This window comes from Acipenser ruthenus, chromosome 7 (genome assembly GCF_902713425.1).
Source record: "Acipenser ruthenus chromosome 7, fAciRut3.2 maternal haplotype, whole genome shotgun sequence".
NCBI lineage: Eukaryota > Metazoa > Chordata > Actinopteri > Acipenseriformes > Acipenseridae > Acipenser > Acipenser ruthenus.
The window spans coordinates 39,311,377-39,327,944 of record NC_081195.1 but is presented as its reverse complement, the minus strand read 5'-3'; the positions used below and the strand labels follow the sequence as shown (position 1 = coordinate 39,327,944).

Sequence of the window (16,568 nt, the reverse complement as noted above, 5' to 3'; positions counted from 1 at the left end):
GTAGTTCTAGTTTTTCTTAGTTGAACTCGTGGGGATAGGATGATTCTAAAAATACAAGCCCAGTTCCACTAAGCGGACTTGGCAACTGTGATGTCTAGCAAAAATCTACAAACTGAATGAAAAACATACCGTTCCACTGCCATATCAAAGCTGTGTGAGTTTAAATTCAAATTTTCCTTAGCAACAGCAGTGTGACTGTACACAGGGAACGTCCAAAATAATGCCAGACAATATTTCAACATCAGATTGTTCCGAAACTGATAGGGAGATGGAATTTGTGGCCGAACTCGACTTTCCCACTCAACGGTGTGTAGATGATTGTGCATGTGTTGTGTCAGGAAATGCAAATGAAAAACAAATACGAAGGATAAAAAAAAATTAGGTCGGATCATCTTCAAAGACATTCCGAAAGGAAATACATCGTTTCCGAATCTCATTTGCTAGTTTATTTGATACGTGTCCATTCTGAAAACATTCCGAATCAGCTGGAGCTCTATCTAAGACTTTTGGGGACGTATATTGAAATAACGCAGTGTTCCTATAATTGTGGGTAGGTCCCTTCATTAGTTGGAAATGACAACAACTCCGTCTTGGTTTTCTTTTCCCCGCAACCACTTACACAGCACAGACATTTATTTATTTATTTATTTATTTATTGAATGCAACATTAATCATAATAATGCATCAAAATACAACATGCGAAGGAAACATGTACAATGTGAAAGATTGGGGACCTCTGCTGGCACAATCTGGAACAGCCGGTACACGTTTCAAACTCCTTGCAAGTATAACACCACGACTTAAAATAAAGAATTTAAACAGTCCGTGTCATGCGTTGACTAACTTCTTTCAACTGTTCCCTTTTTAAAACACACAGATAAAGTAAGGAAACTTCAGTTTGGCCTACTTTGTTAAAAACCACATTACTATCAGGCAGTTTATACAGGCCCGGCGGCAGCATGAACGCTGTAGGGGGGCATCCACTTATTTAGGGCGGGCTCATTTTGGAAAAGACAAATCAATTAGGTCGTATTCTGTACTATTTTACTTCACTGTGATGACAATAAACAAATAAATAAATCATATGACAGCGAAATATTATGAACTATCCACACACCACCGAATTACCACAGCTCTTTAAGAAAAGTTGTTTTAAAAAAAAAAAAAAAAAGTAATTATTGTTATTACCGCATTAGCAACAACGGGGTGTCGAGCAACAGTACTTGAAATGAATACAATCATAGAGTGAGCAGGCCCTCTACAGAGATTGCAATAAACAGATTCCCACACACACAACATTACTGTAAAGTAACGAATGTACATAGTGACTACTATTCAATACTGAATATAAAAAGCATACCCTCTTGTAAACAATCCGACAAGGCGGGCCTACGAAGGGGTTTCCAAACACCATAAGCACTTAGACATTTTTAAAGTATTATTATTATTATTGTTGTGCTTTGCTTTAATTTGATTTGATTAATGATTTCTCATAGATTTTTTATTTTTATTTTATTTAACGGTAGCGCCTGTCCATGATGGCTCTACTTGATAGTTGACCGCGACGGGAGTTACGCGTCCCGAGTCGAAAGCGAGGGCACTAACGAAAGTCAAGGTCAACTATCGCACGGTAGAGCCATCATCGAGAGGGCACTATCTCTATCAGAAAATTATTTTACCATTGATTTCGACTTACTGTTTCGTTATTTCGACTTATTTTAGTAAGTCAACCTTATCATGGATTTTACAGAGACAAATGTGTTTTGTTTTGAATACACACTACAGAGCAAGATATCAGTATCCCCGCGTTTCTGATACCTTCTCTTTGCATTAAAGCTGACCCTTTGTCACAGTAGTTATTAAACAGAAACTTACCAGCATTTTTCATCTGAGTCTTGAATGTAGGCAAGGCTCTACCCTAACTTTTGTTTTGGCACATGTGCGCCTAAGTTAAAAAATGTAAAATTTAGGGGCACACAAAATACTGTTTTGCTCAAATTTATTGTTGAATATCTCCACATCTTTTTTCCCTTCCTTTCTTACATAACAGTTGTGCATTTCAATACTTTTGCATCAACACAATATAACGGACAACATTTTTAACTGTCTGGTAGCATCCTCAGAATGTGCTACTTAGCTGTTTATGGTGGCGGGATGGTCTGGCTGACGTACATGCCTCTCCGCACATTGAATGGCGTTTTGAAGCACTGTGTTAATATATTTTCACGTTTGAACTTCTGGCTCCCTGTTAAAAATGCAGCCTTGCCTGCCATGAGTTACCGTATCCTGACAAAAACTGCAAAACATGGATTTTTTTTTTTTTTTTTTTTTTTTTTTACATTGCAAATTTAAGACAGGGAAACTCTTTTAGCCACTGTTGGTTGAACTTGTATGCTCTTTTGATACTCACAACTGTGAACACGCTATAACTAACAGCCCTTGTCGAACTTCCATGTTCGCTTTCATCTTCTGGCATACCTTCATTGGCATTGCTCATTTCTTGTAAAGACCCCAGCATATCTGAATTTTGTTCATCGCGGTTTTCTTTTGAAACTTCTCCAATCACATGAAAATAATTTGTTATTTTTCTCATCTTGGTTTGAAATGAGTAGCCATCGCTCTGTGAAATTGGCGGGGTATGGGATTTATAGTTTTTTTAATGTGTGATTAACAGTGGGAAGTTATTATATATATATATAGAGAGAGAGAGAGAGAGAGAGAGAGAGAGAGAGAGAGAGTTAATATCACATTTATTTTTATAGTCAACCTTTAGCAATTTCGAGTCGCACACGTGCGCCTAAATTAAAATGTATGTTCGCGCAAGCATTTTTTTTTGTCTCCTATGCATCTGTGCTACTGCCTGGACGACATAGAAGGATCTTCCCATCAGCTGTTACAAAAACTGTTGTATGCTTATATGTTAATGCTTGTTCTGATTTGTCCCGAAATCCACCAGAAATCTTTTGCGGTATAGGTATTGGCCACCACTGCTCTAGAGGGCAGCAGCAGTTACTTCGGGTTCCTTGCAATTGAGAACATTTTTAGTACGCAGCTGGGGATCTTGAGCTGCCAAGTTCGTTGCAATTGGTATTTAACTTGTGTACTTGTTTAATACAGACCTCCATACTAACAATGGGATCATCCCCAGTTAGTATGTTGCTTTCAGTTTGTTTCAATTCACTCAGAGGGTTTAATGTTGCAAACGCCACGCAGGTGTCCAGGTTTTATATATATATATATATATATATATATATATATATATATATATATATATATATATATATATATATATATATGTATATATTTTAGCTCAAAGAGCCAGCTGCCCATCATACACACACACAGAAATCCAAGGGAGTTGTATTTTTCACAGCTTTAGCTGATCACTTCACAGCACTTCCTCCCACTGATCCAAATTTAAGTATGAACCAGCATTTCTATTCACATGGAATAAAACTTTGCCAGTGTTTCACCCCATTAAAGATGCCCACGCTTGGCCTAACTTTAATGTGTGTTTCCTTCTGTCTCCGCAGACCTGCGCCGGATGACGGCTGGGTTCATGGGCATGGCAGTTGCCATCATTCTCTTTGGCTGGATTATTGGGGTGCTGGGCTGCTGCTGGGACCGGGGGCTCATGCAGTATGTGGCAGGCCTGCTCTTCCTCATGGGAGGTGAGTATTCTTCACAGATGAGTGCTATTCACAGCTAGAACACCTCTTGCCTGTGTAACAATCTGTTTTATGTAATGCACTGCCGTTACAGATTCTGACCCCTATAGTTGAGATGAAGTTAAAAGCTCTGTAGTCAGACCTGCAGACAAGCCTCTTTTACACAGGGATTCAGACACTTGCTAGATGCATTGTCCAGAGTTGCCATGTTCAGAACATTACATATACTGTAAATCTTAAAAGTGAGATTTGTGAGTACTCCATTAAAATGCACTGTCAAAATGGAGGACAAAAGTTACTAAAATGGGGTGAGTCTCACTCCAAATGAGTGAGATTAGGCATGTCTGATGATCCCAGCTGTCAATTCAAAAGTGCAGTAAAGGCATCTACCAAATAAACTAATAATAATAATACTAATTACATGGCACAGTAGGCTAATTTATTGTCTTCTTATGTTTCTACCTCTGGAAGCATGGGTTCAAAACCAACTCACGTCGCATTAAATGCCCCCAGTGGACATTAGTTCACATCACTAAACTGGTGCATAATTTGACTACACAAAGGCCAAAGACTGATTGGCAAGGGGTGTTCAGGATAGGATTGAGGTGTGCTTCACGTCTAGGAAAATTTAAACATGCATCCACTGCAGTGACTTCATTTACAACCAACATTGTCTGATATTGTAAGTTTACAGCCATCTTAAGGTGTATATGTAAAAATTACACTTTTTAACTTTTAGAAATAATTATTAATAATAAATGGTAATATATGGAAAGTAAATAAAAATACAAATGACTTAATAAAAAATGTGTATTTAACACAAAAAACAAATTCTCCCTAGGTTTCTTTTAAAGCAATGATGATGAAATAGAAATGTAACCACTACTGTATGGGTGTATTTCAGGGGACCAGGGCTATGATAAGTATGAAATGTAACCATTACCATATGAGTGAGTGTACCAAAGCCATCGCAAGGCAATAATGCATAACGACTGGAATGATACAAGGCTAAGCCGAAGGTTACCTTGAGTATGGGGAGTAGCCCACACTGCTGCATTGCAAATGTCCTTGACAGATGCACCCTGGAACAAAGCCCACAAAGTTGTCATGCCCCTGGTGAAATGGGCAGTGAGCTCGCTCATAGGCAGTCCTGACTGTGTCTGTGATCCATTTTGACATTTTGAAAGCCTCTGCTTAGACAGGGCTTGTCCATGGGACTTCACCCATAACAGACAAAAAACTGTTCAGACTGCCTCCAACACTGTGTCGCGTCAACATAATACGCTTGTGCAGGGCAAGACATAGGGCAAAGCGTATGGAGCTGTCGCTCCGTCAGACTGGAAAGGAAGCCGATGGAAAGCCTCCAATTCCACAGACTGGTTGACATGAAATGCCGAGAGTTTTCGGGAAAAAATGAGGATTGGTACGAAGCGTAACTTCCTGCAAAAATTAAGCAGGCTTTCGCAATTGAAAACAATTGCATTTCACTCACCCACTTAGCAGAGGTGATTGCAAGTAAGAGAGACACTTTGAGTCATACAAATTTAAGCTCAGCTGAATGCAAGGGCTCAAATAGAGGCTTCACGAGTACTTCAAGCACCACATTTAGCCTCCAGCAAAGAACGATATTCTTCATAGGCGGCCGAAGTCGCCGAGCTCCTATCAAAACTTGCCCCACCAGGAAGTGAGCACCTGGGGAGACTGAATACATTTTGACATGGCAAGCTGAAATAGATACCAGATAGACCCTTAATGTAGAGGGGGATTTCCCCTCATCATAAATTGCAATATAACTGCCATGGGACAGGTCTTGTGGTCAAAACCCCGAGGCAGGCACCACGTCTGAAAGACACCCCACTTGTACCCATACTGGGAACATGGACGGTGCTCTGCCATTCTGCAGGATGTCAATAACCCTGTTGAAAAGCTCCAGACGGCTCAAATGCAGCAGTTCAGGGGCCAGATCCAGAGCAGTAGGCTGGATGGTTTGGGATGCCACAATGTCTCCAGAGGCTGACTGAGCAGGTCATGGCATTTTGGCAAGCTCCACATCTATGTTTCTCTGAGAGCTGCTTGAAAATGTTGTTTTCTTCATGTTCAAATCTTTTATTGTGTTGTCTATTCTCAGCAGAATAAAAGGGGTACCAGGGTTATGCTAATAAGAGCTTGAACAAAATGGAATAAAGTATTATTTGGCTGAAAACTTTAAAAACTGTTTAAGTGTAACATCTTTGTCACATTGTGCCTTGAAAAAAAAAAAAGGTTTCACTGAAATAATGAAGTGTGGAAAACTAAAAGATCACCCATAAAACTAGGCTAATTAGAAGCAAGTGCTATGTTGTTAATTACACCTGTAACCACAGAAAATGTATTAGTAATGTGTCCCTGTGTTTTTTCCAGGCACTTTCTGCATCATATCTCTCTGTACCTGTGTGGCTGGAATCAACTTTGAACTCTCCCGGTACCCCCGCTATCTTTATGGGTTGCCTGATGACATCAGCCATGGTTACGGCTGGTCCATGTTCTGTGCCTGGGGTGGCCTGGGGCTGACCCTCATCGCCGGCTTCTTCTGCACCTTGGCCCCCTCTGTCCAGCCCCTGCCCCGCTCTGCCTGCCTTAAATCCAGGCCAGAGAATGGCACTGTCTGCTAAAGACTTAGATCTAACAAAACCACCAACACCACAACCTCCCTCTCCAAGCAGAGAGGCATCTGTTCTGGTTACCGAGAGGCCCTTTCATTCCTTATTTTAAGGGCGCCACTCAAGAACAAGATGGAAGTCTCACCTCTGACCTTTCCCGGCTATATATTATAAATTTATAAATATATAACTTTTTTTTTTTTTTGTTAAAACATGTTCCGTGCGCAACTTGTTTTTTTCTTTGGGCAGTCTTTAAAAAGTATTTTGGGATATTGAGGTATGAAGGAGAGGAACCTATTCTAACCTCAAAACCAAGTCAGATTAATCCGTGTGGTTAAAAAATGACATAAGAACATGGCAACTAATGGACCCGTTATTTCTTTCAATGTGTGCGTTTTCAGCTGTCTCTAATGGATGGTACACAATGAAGATTAACATGAGAAAAAATGTGGAGAATTGTCTTCTGTACATAATCCATTCAGAGAGATTATGAAATTGTTGATGCTGTATTTATTCAGCCTGGAGTTTGGCGGTAGATAAAGAAACAGTAAAGTATGATGGGATGTTTTGAAAAACAGACTCCTCAGAGCAGCCAAAGCTTTTATTTATATTTATGTATTCATTTATTGTTTTTAAATAGGATGATAGACAAAATGGCATACACGGCTGAAAGATGGCTACCCTTTAGAACAGACTGTTTTGTGGGCCTGATACAAACTGACTTGTTTAAATACACAACGAGAGAGAAAAAGGTGTTCTAGCCGTTCATTCATTTGGTAATTCAAAAATTAAGTAACAATTTGTTACATACTGTACTGTCTTCTGAGAAAAGTGAATCCATTTAATGTTCTTTTGCTTCCATCAAAACACTGTCATGGATATGTTTCTCCGATGTTTTGCTAGCCAGTAACCAAGGGAGGGTTTGACTTGACCTAAACTGCTGCTTTCTCTGAGTGAAAATGTATAATGGTGGACCTTTAGGCATGTAAAATATTGTAAAGAATATTATTGAGAAGAAGAAAAGAAGAAACAAAAATTCAAGATTTCCATGTACAAAAGTTTCCATTTTCCAATCTCCTAATCCCATTCTTCCTTTTTGGAAAAAATGACAGATTTTCTGTTTCTTAATCTGATCTGTGCGTGTCTGTGTGCTGTTTTTCATTACCATTTTCATACAGTAATTGGTTTTTGGTGTTTTACAATCTCTGTATAAAAACAAACAAACATTCAATTGTATAAATTAACAGAGAAAAAAAAAGATGAATTTTTCTAATTAAGGAATTTAATGGACCAGAAAGCTGCAGTATCTTTTAGTTTATATTTGCTTTCTTCTGAAATGAAGTATGAAAACAATAAAAAAAAGTAAGTTATTAACAGAGAAAGCAAAACTGCTACAGGGTCTGTTACAGTATACAACAGTTAAACACTTTTTTGTGTCCAAATTGTAAAAGACAGAGACATACTTTGAGTGCAAAAGCAAAGCAAATTTTCCTGGGAGAAATAAAAGTACCATACATGTATAAGAAGCAATGCAGAGTTATTAAAGCTTTTGCAAAAAAGAAAAACAAACACTTAAACATTATCGTTGCTAAGGTTACAAAACAAGGTTCATAACTTTAATTAGCTTTCAGGACTGTTTTCGCTGCTCACCTTATCATTAAACAGTGGAACTTTCATTTCTAATACATTTTCTTCACCTAGGAAAAGCATCTACTTGCAACACTTTGTAGCAGATCCCTCCTGCATATTGGTCTGTGCTTTCTGCAAATGGAGGACCTGATTCTAAAGGCAAAGGCACCATTGTTATTGTCTGTCTCTGTCTTGATATCATCTCCCCTCCTCCCACCTCTGCTGATTGCTTGTTTACCTTGAGCCAATCATGTTGTTAAAAACTGGTTAATTTAGGTTCAGTACCAGCAAAAGCACTCCCCCTCTGCACATGGATGAATCATCGCCACCTCAAGAATTGAGTGCTTACTGAGGTGCTGGGATGAAATCGCTTCTCAATCATACACCCTACTCGTATCTGTTCTTTTTCAAAGCCATTTACCGGTTAGAAAAGTACAGCTATTACAACAAGCAAATACTTAAAGATTGAACACAGCTGACATTAATAACACTGGATTCATAAAGCATACAGGTAGTACTTCACAGTCTGTTCTGAGGGGAAACAGGAAAATTAAGTTAATGGGTATGTAAGAGTGCTCTAACCAGAGACCTGAAGCCAAGTCTCTTAGAAAAGGAAATACAATGCAATTTAGTAATGGAGGGAGGGACTCAACAGAAACCAAGTCAATGTGATAAAACACTCCCACAATATAGTTGTGAATATAAAAATCAACATTATGCTACTGCTAAGCCCTAAATTTACTTGGATAATCAGTATTGGACTGGGTAAAATACTATTCTTTCTTTGAAAAAGGGTTTTTTTCAGCGGTATTTATTAATTTAGACATCTATTCTCTACTGCAAACCAATATGATTTATCCTACTTTCATTTTTGTTTGATTTCTCTTTTCACTTTTTCCCAGCCCACAGCTCCAATACCCTGGAAAGCCAGTCTCCCAGTGTGATCCTTGTTATCCAAACCATCTGGCTACACCGTGCGTAACTCTCCCCATCCTTTGATTAATTATAAGACCACACCTGAGTTCGAAACCTTAATCAATAGGCCACTGTTTCAGTCTCACAGCTCAACCACAAGGCACACTGCCCCCCAGTCCATAGCTCCAACCAATAGGATACACTGCCTCCCAGTCCATAGCCCAAACCACTATGATATACTGCCTCCTAGTCCATAGCTCTAACCACTATGACATACTGCCTCCCAGTCCATAGCTCTAACCACTATGATACACTGCCTCCCAGTCCATAGCTTTAACCACTATGATACACTGCCTCCCAGTCCATAGCTCTAACCACTATGATACACTGCCTCGCAGTCCATAGCTCTAACCACTATGATACACTGCCTTCCAGTCCATAGCTCTAACCACTAGGATACACTGCCTCCCAGTCCATAGCTGTAACCACTAGGATACACTGCCTCCCAGTTCATAGCTCTAACCACTATGATACACTGCCTCGCAGTCCATAGCTCTAACCACTATGATACACTGCCTTCCAGCCCATAGCTCTAACCACTAGGATACACTGCCTCCCAGTCCATAGCTCTAACCACTAGGATATACCACCTACCAGTCCATAGCTCCAACCACTAGGGTACACCACCTACCAGTCATTAACTCTAACCATCAGACACACTTCCTCCCAGTCTCTCAGCTTTAAGTACAAGACCACACTTTATGCCTCAGTTTGGGTCCCCATACAAGTCTGGCAGAGTTAAGGTTGTTTAAGTACCATACTATAAGTACCACAATGCGTTGCATAGCCATATGGTCACTCTACTTTCAGCCTTAACCACTAGGCCACACTGTCTCCACGCCCCTCAGCACCAACCACAAGACTACATCTTCCTAACTGAACTTTAACCAGTCTCAATACAAAAATATATCCAAAAGTTTCTATTTTGGCCCTCAAAGACCCTTCAACTTTCAACATTGAGCCTCCAGGGATACTGCAACTTTTGTTTAACAAATATTAATAAATAACAATTCTGTCAACCTATTACACCAGTAGTGTGTCTGTTGAGTAAAAATAATTAACAATCCTGAATATGTTCAACTGTGGAATGTAAAACTGTACAAATAAACTCTCATTGGTGTGTTTTACTTGTGTGCATAGTTTTAATCAATATATAAGCTTATAAGATGTTACCTTTCTTTTCAGCCTCAGGTTAATATCTATATATGAGAGTTTGTACAGTATACAACTAGCAAGAAACACCTTCGTTTCAGCTAGGAGCAAGAATAGTAATTTCTTGGTAGTTTTATACTGTTATTCCTTTCAGAAAACAGTATATATTCTAATATCATGTATCATAAAGCTAAGCAACATATTGAAAATTGAATTGTTTAAAGATTGTGCTCATATTAAATAATGGTTGCAAAGTAGGACAAATTACTTTAAAATGAACAAAATTGCACAAGTGCACCTACATAGGAGTTAATCAATGCACATGGAAAAAAAAAAAAAGAATTTGGCAATAAAGTTCATTTCTGCAATTATTACTTACAGTAATCCCCTGTCTTAAAAGTATTTTTTTGTAGAACTTGACAATGTTATCATGTCAGCTCACTTAAAGCTGCAAGTATCAAAGTCCCACTTTCTGCAGACTATAAGAACATGTTTTGTTTTCTGAGTGGTATAGCACATCTTGGAAATTGCACTTTCAACCTTCTATAGCTACAAATAATACAGGAACATGTCTATATGGCTCACAGATTGACGTAGTGGCAATCAGGTTTCAAGGGGGGGAGAAAGTTTGTGTACCTACTGCTAAAAGCGCAGTACTTTTGAGAAACTTAAACAAGTCTGCATTCTGATAAAGCAGTATGCTATGGGAAAACACCAATTAATTATATATCTTAGAGTAACTTGATTGTCCATCTTCATTGCAGTTTCTGTAGCAACCAAATCTCAAAATATCATCACGGATATAAAACAAAGAAGATTGAGATGGCTAGGACACGTACTCTGGATGGAACAAAACCGTATCCAGTAGGTGTCGCTACAATGGACACCACAGGGGAAAAGAAAACAAGGATGACCTGGCGGACAACAGAGAAAGTTACCAAAGATCGTGTCAGATGGCAAGGGATCATTGCAGCCTCATGTCCCTAGAGGGACGAAGAGGATTGTAGGACACTGCAGCTTTAAAAAATCCTACAAAAAGCATACAGTATTGAACACACAAATCTAAACGTCAGTAAAACGTATTAAGGAACCTGTTACAAACTAAAACACAAGAGTTGATTGCAATCTTTAAAATAAAATTTGAAAGAAATGCTTGATGAAGTCTTTGCCTGTTTTTGCATTCTGCGGCTTCCAGTATCTGGGCTCTAGTTAAACAATGTTGGCTCCTGTCCTGGTTTTGAGGTGCATGCCCTAGGGTTCCAAAATGCTCGGTGCTAGATGTGTTCAGACAGCAGCTACCTGTATCATGTGAGAGGAACTCAGTGAAGCAACTCAAAGTACTGAGGGTTCAAATCACTTGCTTGGGAAGAGTACCATCGTTGCTTCATGTCCAGCCTCCTCCGTTACAACAATACGATCAAAATGGGAACAGAAGGCGACAGTGTTGCATGTGTATTTTTTTTGTTTGTTTGTTTTTTAAAAATAGTCCATATCTATCTTATTACAGTAGACACTATTACAAAGTTTTCTCTTCATTGGAGATACTATAAAAAGGCTCCTTTCTTGGACAAAAGGTTAAATAATGCAAACATTAAATGTTTTTTGGTGTTACAGGGTTTCCTTCTGGTGGAGTACAGGATGGTTACAAAGTCAGTCACCTCAGCACAATGAAACTTGGTGGAGCCCCTGAATACTGGTCAACAAGGTTGTAGGAGAATTTCCACATCCTTATAGCTGACACTGATCAATCAGTGTTATTGCATCGACTGTTTAAAGCTGCAGTGTCCCACACGCGTGTTCGTTTTACACCAAGATTCGATTCTCTGGATAGTGTTAACTACGTTCTTCCAGTTTAGCCTTCTGTGTACTCTGTTATATCAAAAGGAAGGCATGATTGGCTTACCAGTTTGTTTACATTGCCTAGGTAATTACCAAGCCATAAATCAACTATAACTCACAGCAGTCCCTTTCTCTGTATCTTGTCACAACTGATAGGCTGGCAGATAAGCAGTCAGAAACCTGTGTTTCACAGCAGAGAATGTTGTGCAGAGGCACGCTGTGCTGAATGTTAATCAGCAACCTTTTGAAATCCCTTTCAATAGAATGCCTATCGATAATAGTTGCTGCTCCAATTTCCTTCAGTTTTCTTGTCTTTTAGTGCTATTCTCAAACTGCAGACATTTGAATCATTCCGGTAAATGACTGACAGCAATTTGATGTGCAAAACGGTTAGACTCCCATTTTTCAAATCCACATTATGACATACAGTAGGTCAACACATTTAGATATTTACATCCATCAACCTAGCTCGAATTGTTCGATATCCTGCTAACAAGGACTTCCTAAAGATGTAATAAACCTCTGTAACAGTGATTCAAGTACAATTACAGACTAAAGGAATGCTAACCAATGCTTAAAATTAATTTGTCCCCCTTTTATTACGGTGAGAATCTTTTGGTTCTTTGTTAATTCTGCATATGCAATTATTTTAAATAACAGAAGAAAAGTCATGAATATGACACAGCCTCCTATCCATAACCTCATGAAAATGTAATATTGGTAAAGGGGGCCAAGCTACAAAATTATATAATACAATATAATTTTCTAGAAGTGTCATTAAATATGTATGTTTTGACTTTCCCCACTTTTTGATTGCGTATCTGTTCAGAAACATAACAACTTTCCAACAGTTGGAATAACTATAGCAAATTGCAATACATTTGCCATCATTAGTTTAAGTCACTGAGACTTTTCTTGAGCCATTGGGTTCTATCTTCTACTATGAGTGGTGTCTTCTCAGTAAACAGGACAGGAAGTACCTCCTAAACAAAACACATGCAGCTTGGCTTTCCACTCCTAATGGAACAAGTGATAACCAACGTCTTGAAATAAATGAATTACCCCTTTTCTTTATTAATATTAAAAGCACAATTTTCTTTAAAACAAAAACAACTTTAAAAATTAGGGATCGCACTGAAGTTGAAGCTGCTTCCAGTGAGATTGATCATATTGTCAGATTTCAGCTAGACCATTGGAACAAGTATGTTATGTTCCCTGCCACATACAAAGACAAATATATAAGTGTAACATATGGATGGACAGACAGACAGGTTTATCCCATATATTCCCAGATTCAAATACTCTCAGTAAAAAAAAATATAGACATCCAGATCCCTCCTCATTTCCTCCTGTTCTGAGACTCTCTTTAACCAAGTTTCACCCCAACCTACGTACATCTCCACTGTGTCACCATGGTCACACATCCCCAGCGGGGATAATAAGACAGTACAGGAAGTCACTTGGCAGCATTAAGCAGCAGGTTAATTCAATTTTATATATATATATATATATATATATATATATATATATATATATATATATAAACACATAAAAAACTGCATAAAGGCAAAGAACAAAAAGATCTTCAAAACAAGAAAAGGGGGACCAGGGATAATGTTGCTAATTCATTAATGCCACTAAAAGGTAAGAAAACAAACAAAAAAAATGATATATACCCTTGGTTATCACCCATTTAAACTACTGTGCAGATATAAAAATCAACATCCAGATAATGGTCTGCTCTGAAACTGGGACGAGTGAATTACTAAGTTCCTTGCTCAACACAGCACTTGTCATGAACACACACATTGTGAATGAGTCTATACCCACTATGTATTTTTGCATGTTTAAGGCGTGTCATCTATTACAATATTGCACAGGGAATCTCAGTATTTGAACTCCACGGCTTAGACAAGCTAAAAAAATTAGCTTCCTCTGTCAGAACCCATCATACAGCCAGCCCCCCCAAAATTATTCTGTCCAGTGTTATAATCCACCTCTGCAATCAAATGTAGATGATCTACTAATGCACCCTGGAAATTCAGGGTCTAAAGCAAGATTCTACAGGAGAGCTACAGCTCCCCTAACTTAGGTGGAAGTGTATCAATATGTTCAATATGTGGTTGTTTTTCCCTTCCCTTCCCCATAACAGGGTTGTTGTATAAATGCAAAAAAACTTGCCATAGAAAGAAGGGCAAAAAAAAAACCCACACAAAACATCAAGTTTTATCTTTTATTTAAGATTTTAGTTCCAGATCTGCAGAGAGAGAGGTACATTTCCTTTAGTTCTTGATTTCTAACTCTTTTTTTTTAGCATCAGGTTATACCCATGGTTATCTGCTTCCGTTTTTTATGAATACTGAACAGTTGACAGGAACCTAAGCAGTCAACAAGGAGGAATTAAGGAGACCAATTAAAAAAAAAAAAGCTCTGGTGTTGATAAAAGCTTGCGCTTCTGGTGGATGATGTGAGCCCCTCCCAAAATCCCAGAATGCACAACTCCAGCAACTTGAATAAGCGACACTGACAGAGACAGAGACATTTTTATTATTTCTCCTATGTGCCCAGTTGTTATCTGAACAGCCTTTTTCTTTAAAACATTGTTTTATTCTAGAAAATGTCTTTTTTTCTTGTTTTAGCTAAAGTCGAAATTAAAATAAAATCTAATTTCCTGTTCCTTTCTCTTTTTTTGCAAATCACTCCAACTACATGCCCTTAAATAATCAAATTTCATTTAAATCAGTGTTGCATGCCAAACTCGTACTGGAACAGCCAAAAAAATAACCACAAAGCTTTTTCAGCTTATCATTCCATCATTTTTCGAAAATCGAATAAAAAAAAAATAATGATAATAGAAATCAGGGATTCCTATAGGCCAGACTGCTGCTCTACTTATAATAATTTGCATTGAGGATCTTAGCAGACAAAAACACCCAGGCTTAAACAATATTTAATATCAGACTTGTACTGTCATTGTTTAACTGTGTGTTATCTCAGCTTACCCTTTATGCCCCAGAACATTCTGCAGGAGACACGCCCTTTTTACAGCTTTAAAAAGCTTTATCATAGCAAAGGACTGCAAAAAGCCCCCTGTAAGGGATTTCTTCATACACAGAATTTTTATAATCTTTAAGGAGGGTTTTTTTTTTTTTGGTTAGCTTTTAAAGTCTCAACCTCATATTACTTAACCCTGATCCCTGTTCAGTTAACTTCTGCTTGATCTACCAAGAACCAGTGATCACATTGCTTTACAATTTGTGCATGATCCGAAGAGGGGGGGAGGGGGGGAGGGGGGGCACAAAAAAAACATAAAGGATGGAAGAAAATGAAAGAAAAGATACTGTTATAAGTATTTGTTAATAGTTTTGTTTGTATCTCTGCTGATTTTGTTTTTTGAAATTTCTAATGACGGTCCATGGCTGCGCTCTGTATCAGGTCTGTGGGGGTCTGACTGGGGTTTCTGAAGGCTGTCTGGAAGCCAGGAGGTGGAGAGTGGAAGCTGGTGGGGTTGGAGGGAGGTGTGTAAGGGGCCCAGCCTGCTCTGTGGAGTGGGATCTGTGTGCTGAAGGGGGTACTGTGAGGGGGCTGCAAGGGCACTGTTGTGCTTGGACCGTCCATCTCTGTGAGGGCCTGCAGAGATTTGAGCCAATGAGGGGGATTGTCATCTTGGAGAGAGTCCACACCGTTTCCTGAAGAGGAAGGTATACCTGTAAGAAAGAGACAAAGACATTAAAACAGGGCTCTTGCATATTAGTACATACAACTATAAAACAGTTGCTTTCAGAGTGTGGATGTTTCATGAAACACGCTAAGGGATGTATTTGTAAAAGGTGGTGTGTATTTTAATTGATCATTGTGCTAAATGTCCTCAGGATTTTTGAAGGTATGAAATTGGGGATTCCTACAAGCCTGCTACCACTTCTGTGTACATTTACAATGGAAAAAGTAAACTTGATTTTATTTTTATAGTTAACTTTTGTATTTTTTTTAACATTTGATTTCACATACAGTATTGTGGTTTACATTGCATCAAGATATTACAAAATGTTTTAAAAAATGTAAAAAAAGATCCTCATAAAATAGTGCTTTATCATTTAAGGACACTGCTACAACATATGCTGCTAATTTCATCACATCTCAAACCAGGCAAAACACATTAGAAGGCACAAACATACTACTGTATGACAACAAACTACAAGCAGCATGTTTTAAACCAGGTGTCGTAAAACATCCTTTTATGTTGATGTGGCTAAATGTGACAGACAGTTTAGCTATGTTAAATGTAAATACATGCATGTAACCCTACCCTTCCATTTGTTTAGTCACATCTACATTTTACAGGACTCGATTTAAGTAAAGATATACATGCTTTATGAATACTCGTCAAAAAAATACCCAAAGGTTTCAATCATGAACACAAAATAAAAAATAAACTAATAAAAAACACAAGAATGAAACATGCCTGAAAGTTTACTGTAACATATTGACTGGCTAGTTGTTAAGCGGGCTACATGTCTTTAGCTAAATCTACAAATAATCCACTGCCTTTCATTTTTCTAAAGCATCAGGGTAATAGAAGTTCACAATAGCCCTCAAGCAGAAACTATTTATTTGTATTTCAACCTAGTTTTTATTTTATTTTAATTAACTAAACAGGGGTGGATCC

The 16,568-nt window shown here is 38.3% G+C and overlaps 2 protein-coding genes across 4 annotated transcripts in view; one reads left to right on the top strand and one right to left on the bottom strand.

Moving 5' to 3' along the window:
• Positions 1-11,488, top strand: part of LOC117414921 (transmembrane protein 178B) — a 153,326-nt gene extending 141,838 nt beyond the window's left edge. The window contains exons 4-5 of the mRNA XM_034024774.3: positions 3,534-3,671; positions 6,069-11,488. Coding sequence (XP_033880665.1) covers positions 3,534-3,671; positions 6,069-6,319 — 389 coding nt within the window. The 3' untranslated portion in view covers positions 6,320-11,488. The remainder of the gene's footprint in view (positions 1-3,533; positions 3,672-6,068) is intronic.
• A 2,633-nt stretch (positions 11,489-14,121) lies between these two features.
• LOC117414872 (CCR4-NOT transcription complex subunit 4-like) overlaps positions 14,122-16,568 on the bottom strand; it is a 53,701-nt gene continuing 51,254 nt past the window's right edge. For all 3 annotated transcript variants that reach the window (XM_034024704.3, XM_034024705.3, XM_059026936.1), the window contains one exon: positions 14,122-15,609. In XM_034024704.3, coding sequence (XP_033880595.1) covers positions 15,305-15,609 — 305 coding nt within the window. In that variant the 3' untranslated portion in view covers positions 14,122-15,304. The remainder of the gene's footprint in view (positions 15,610-16,568) is intronic.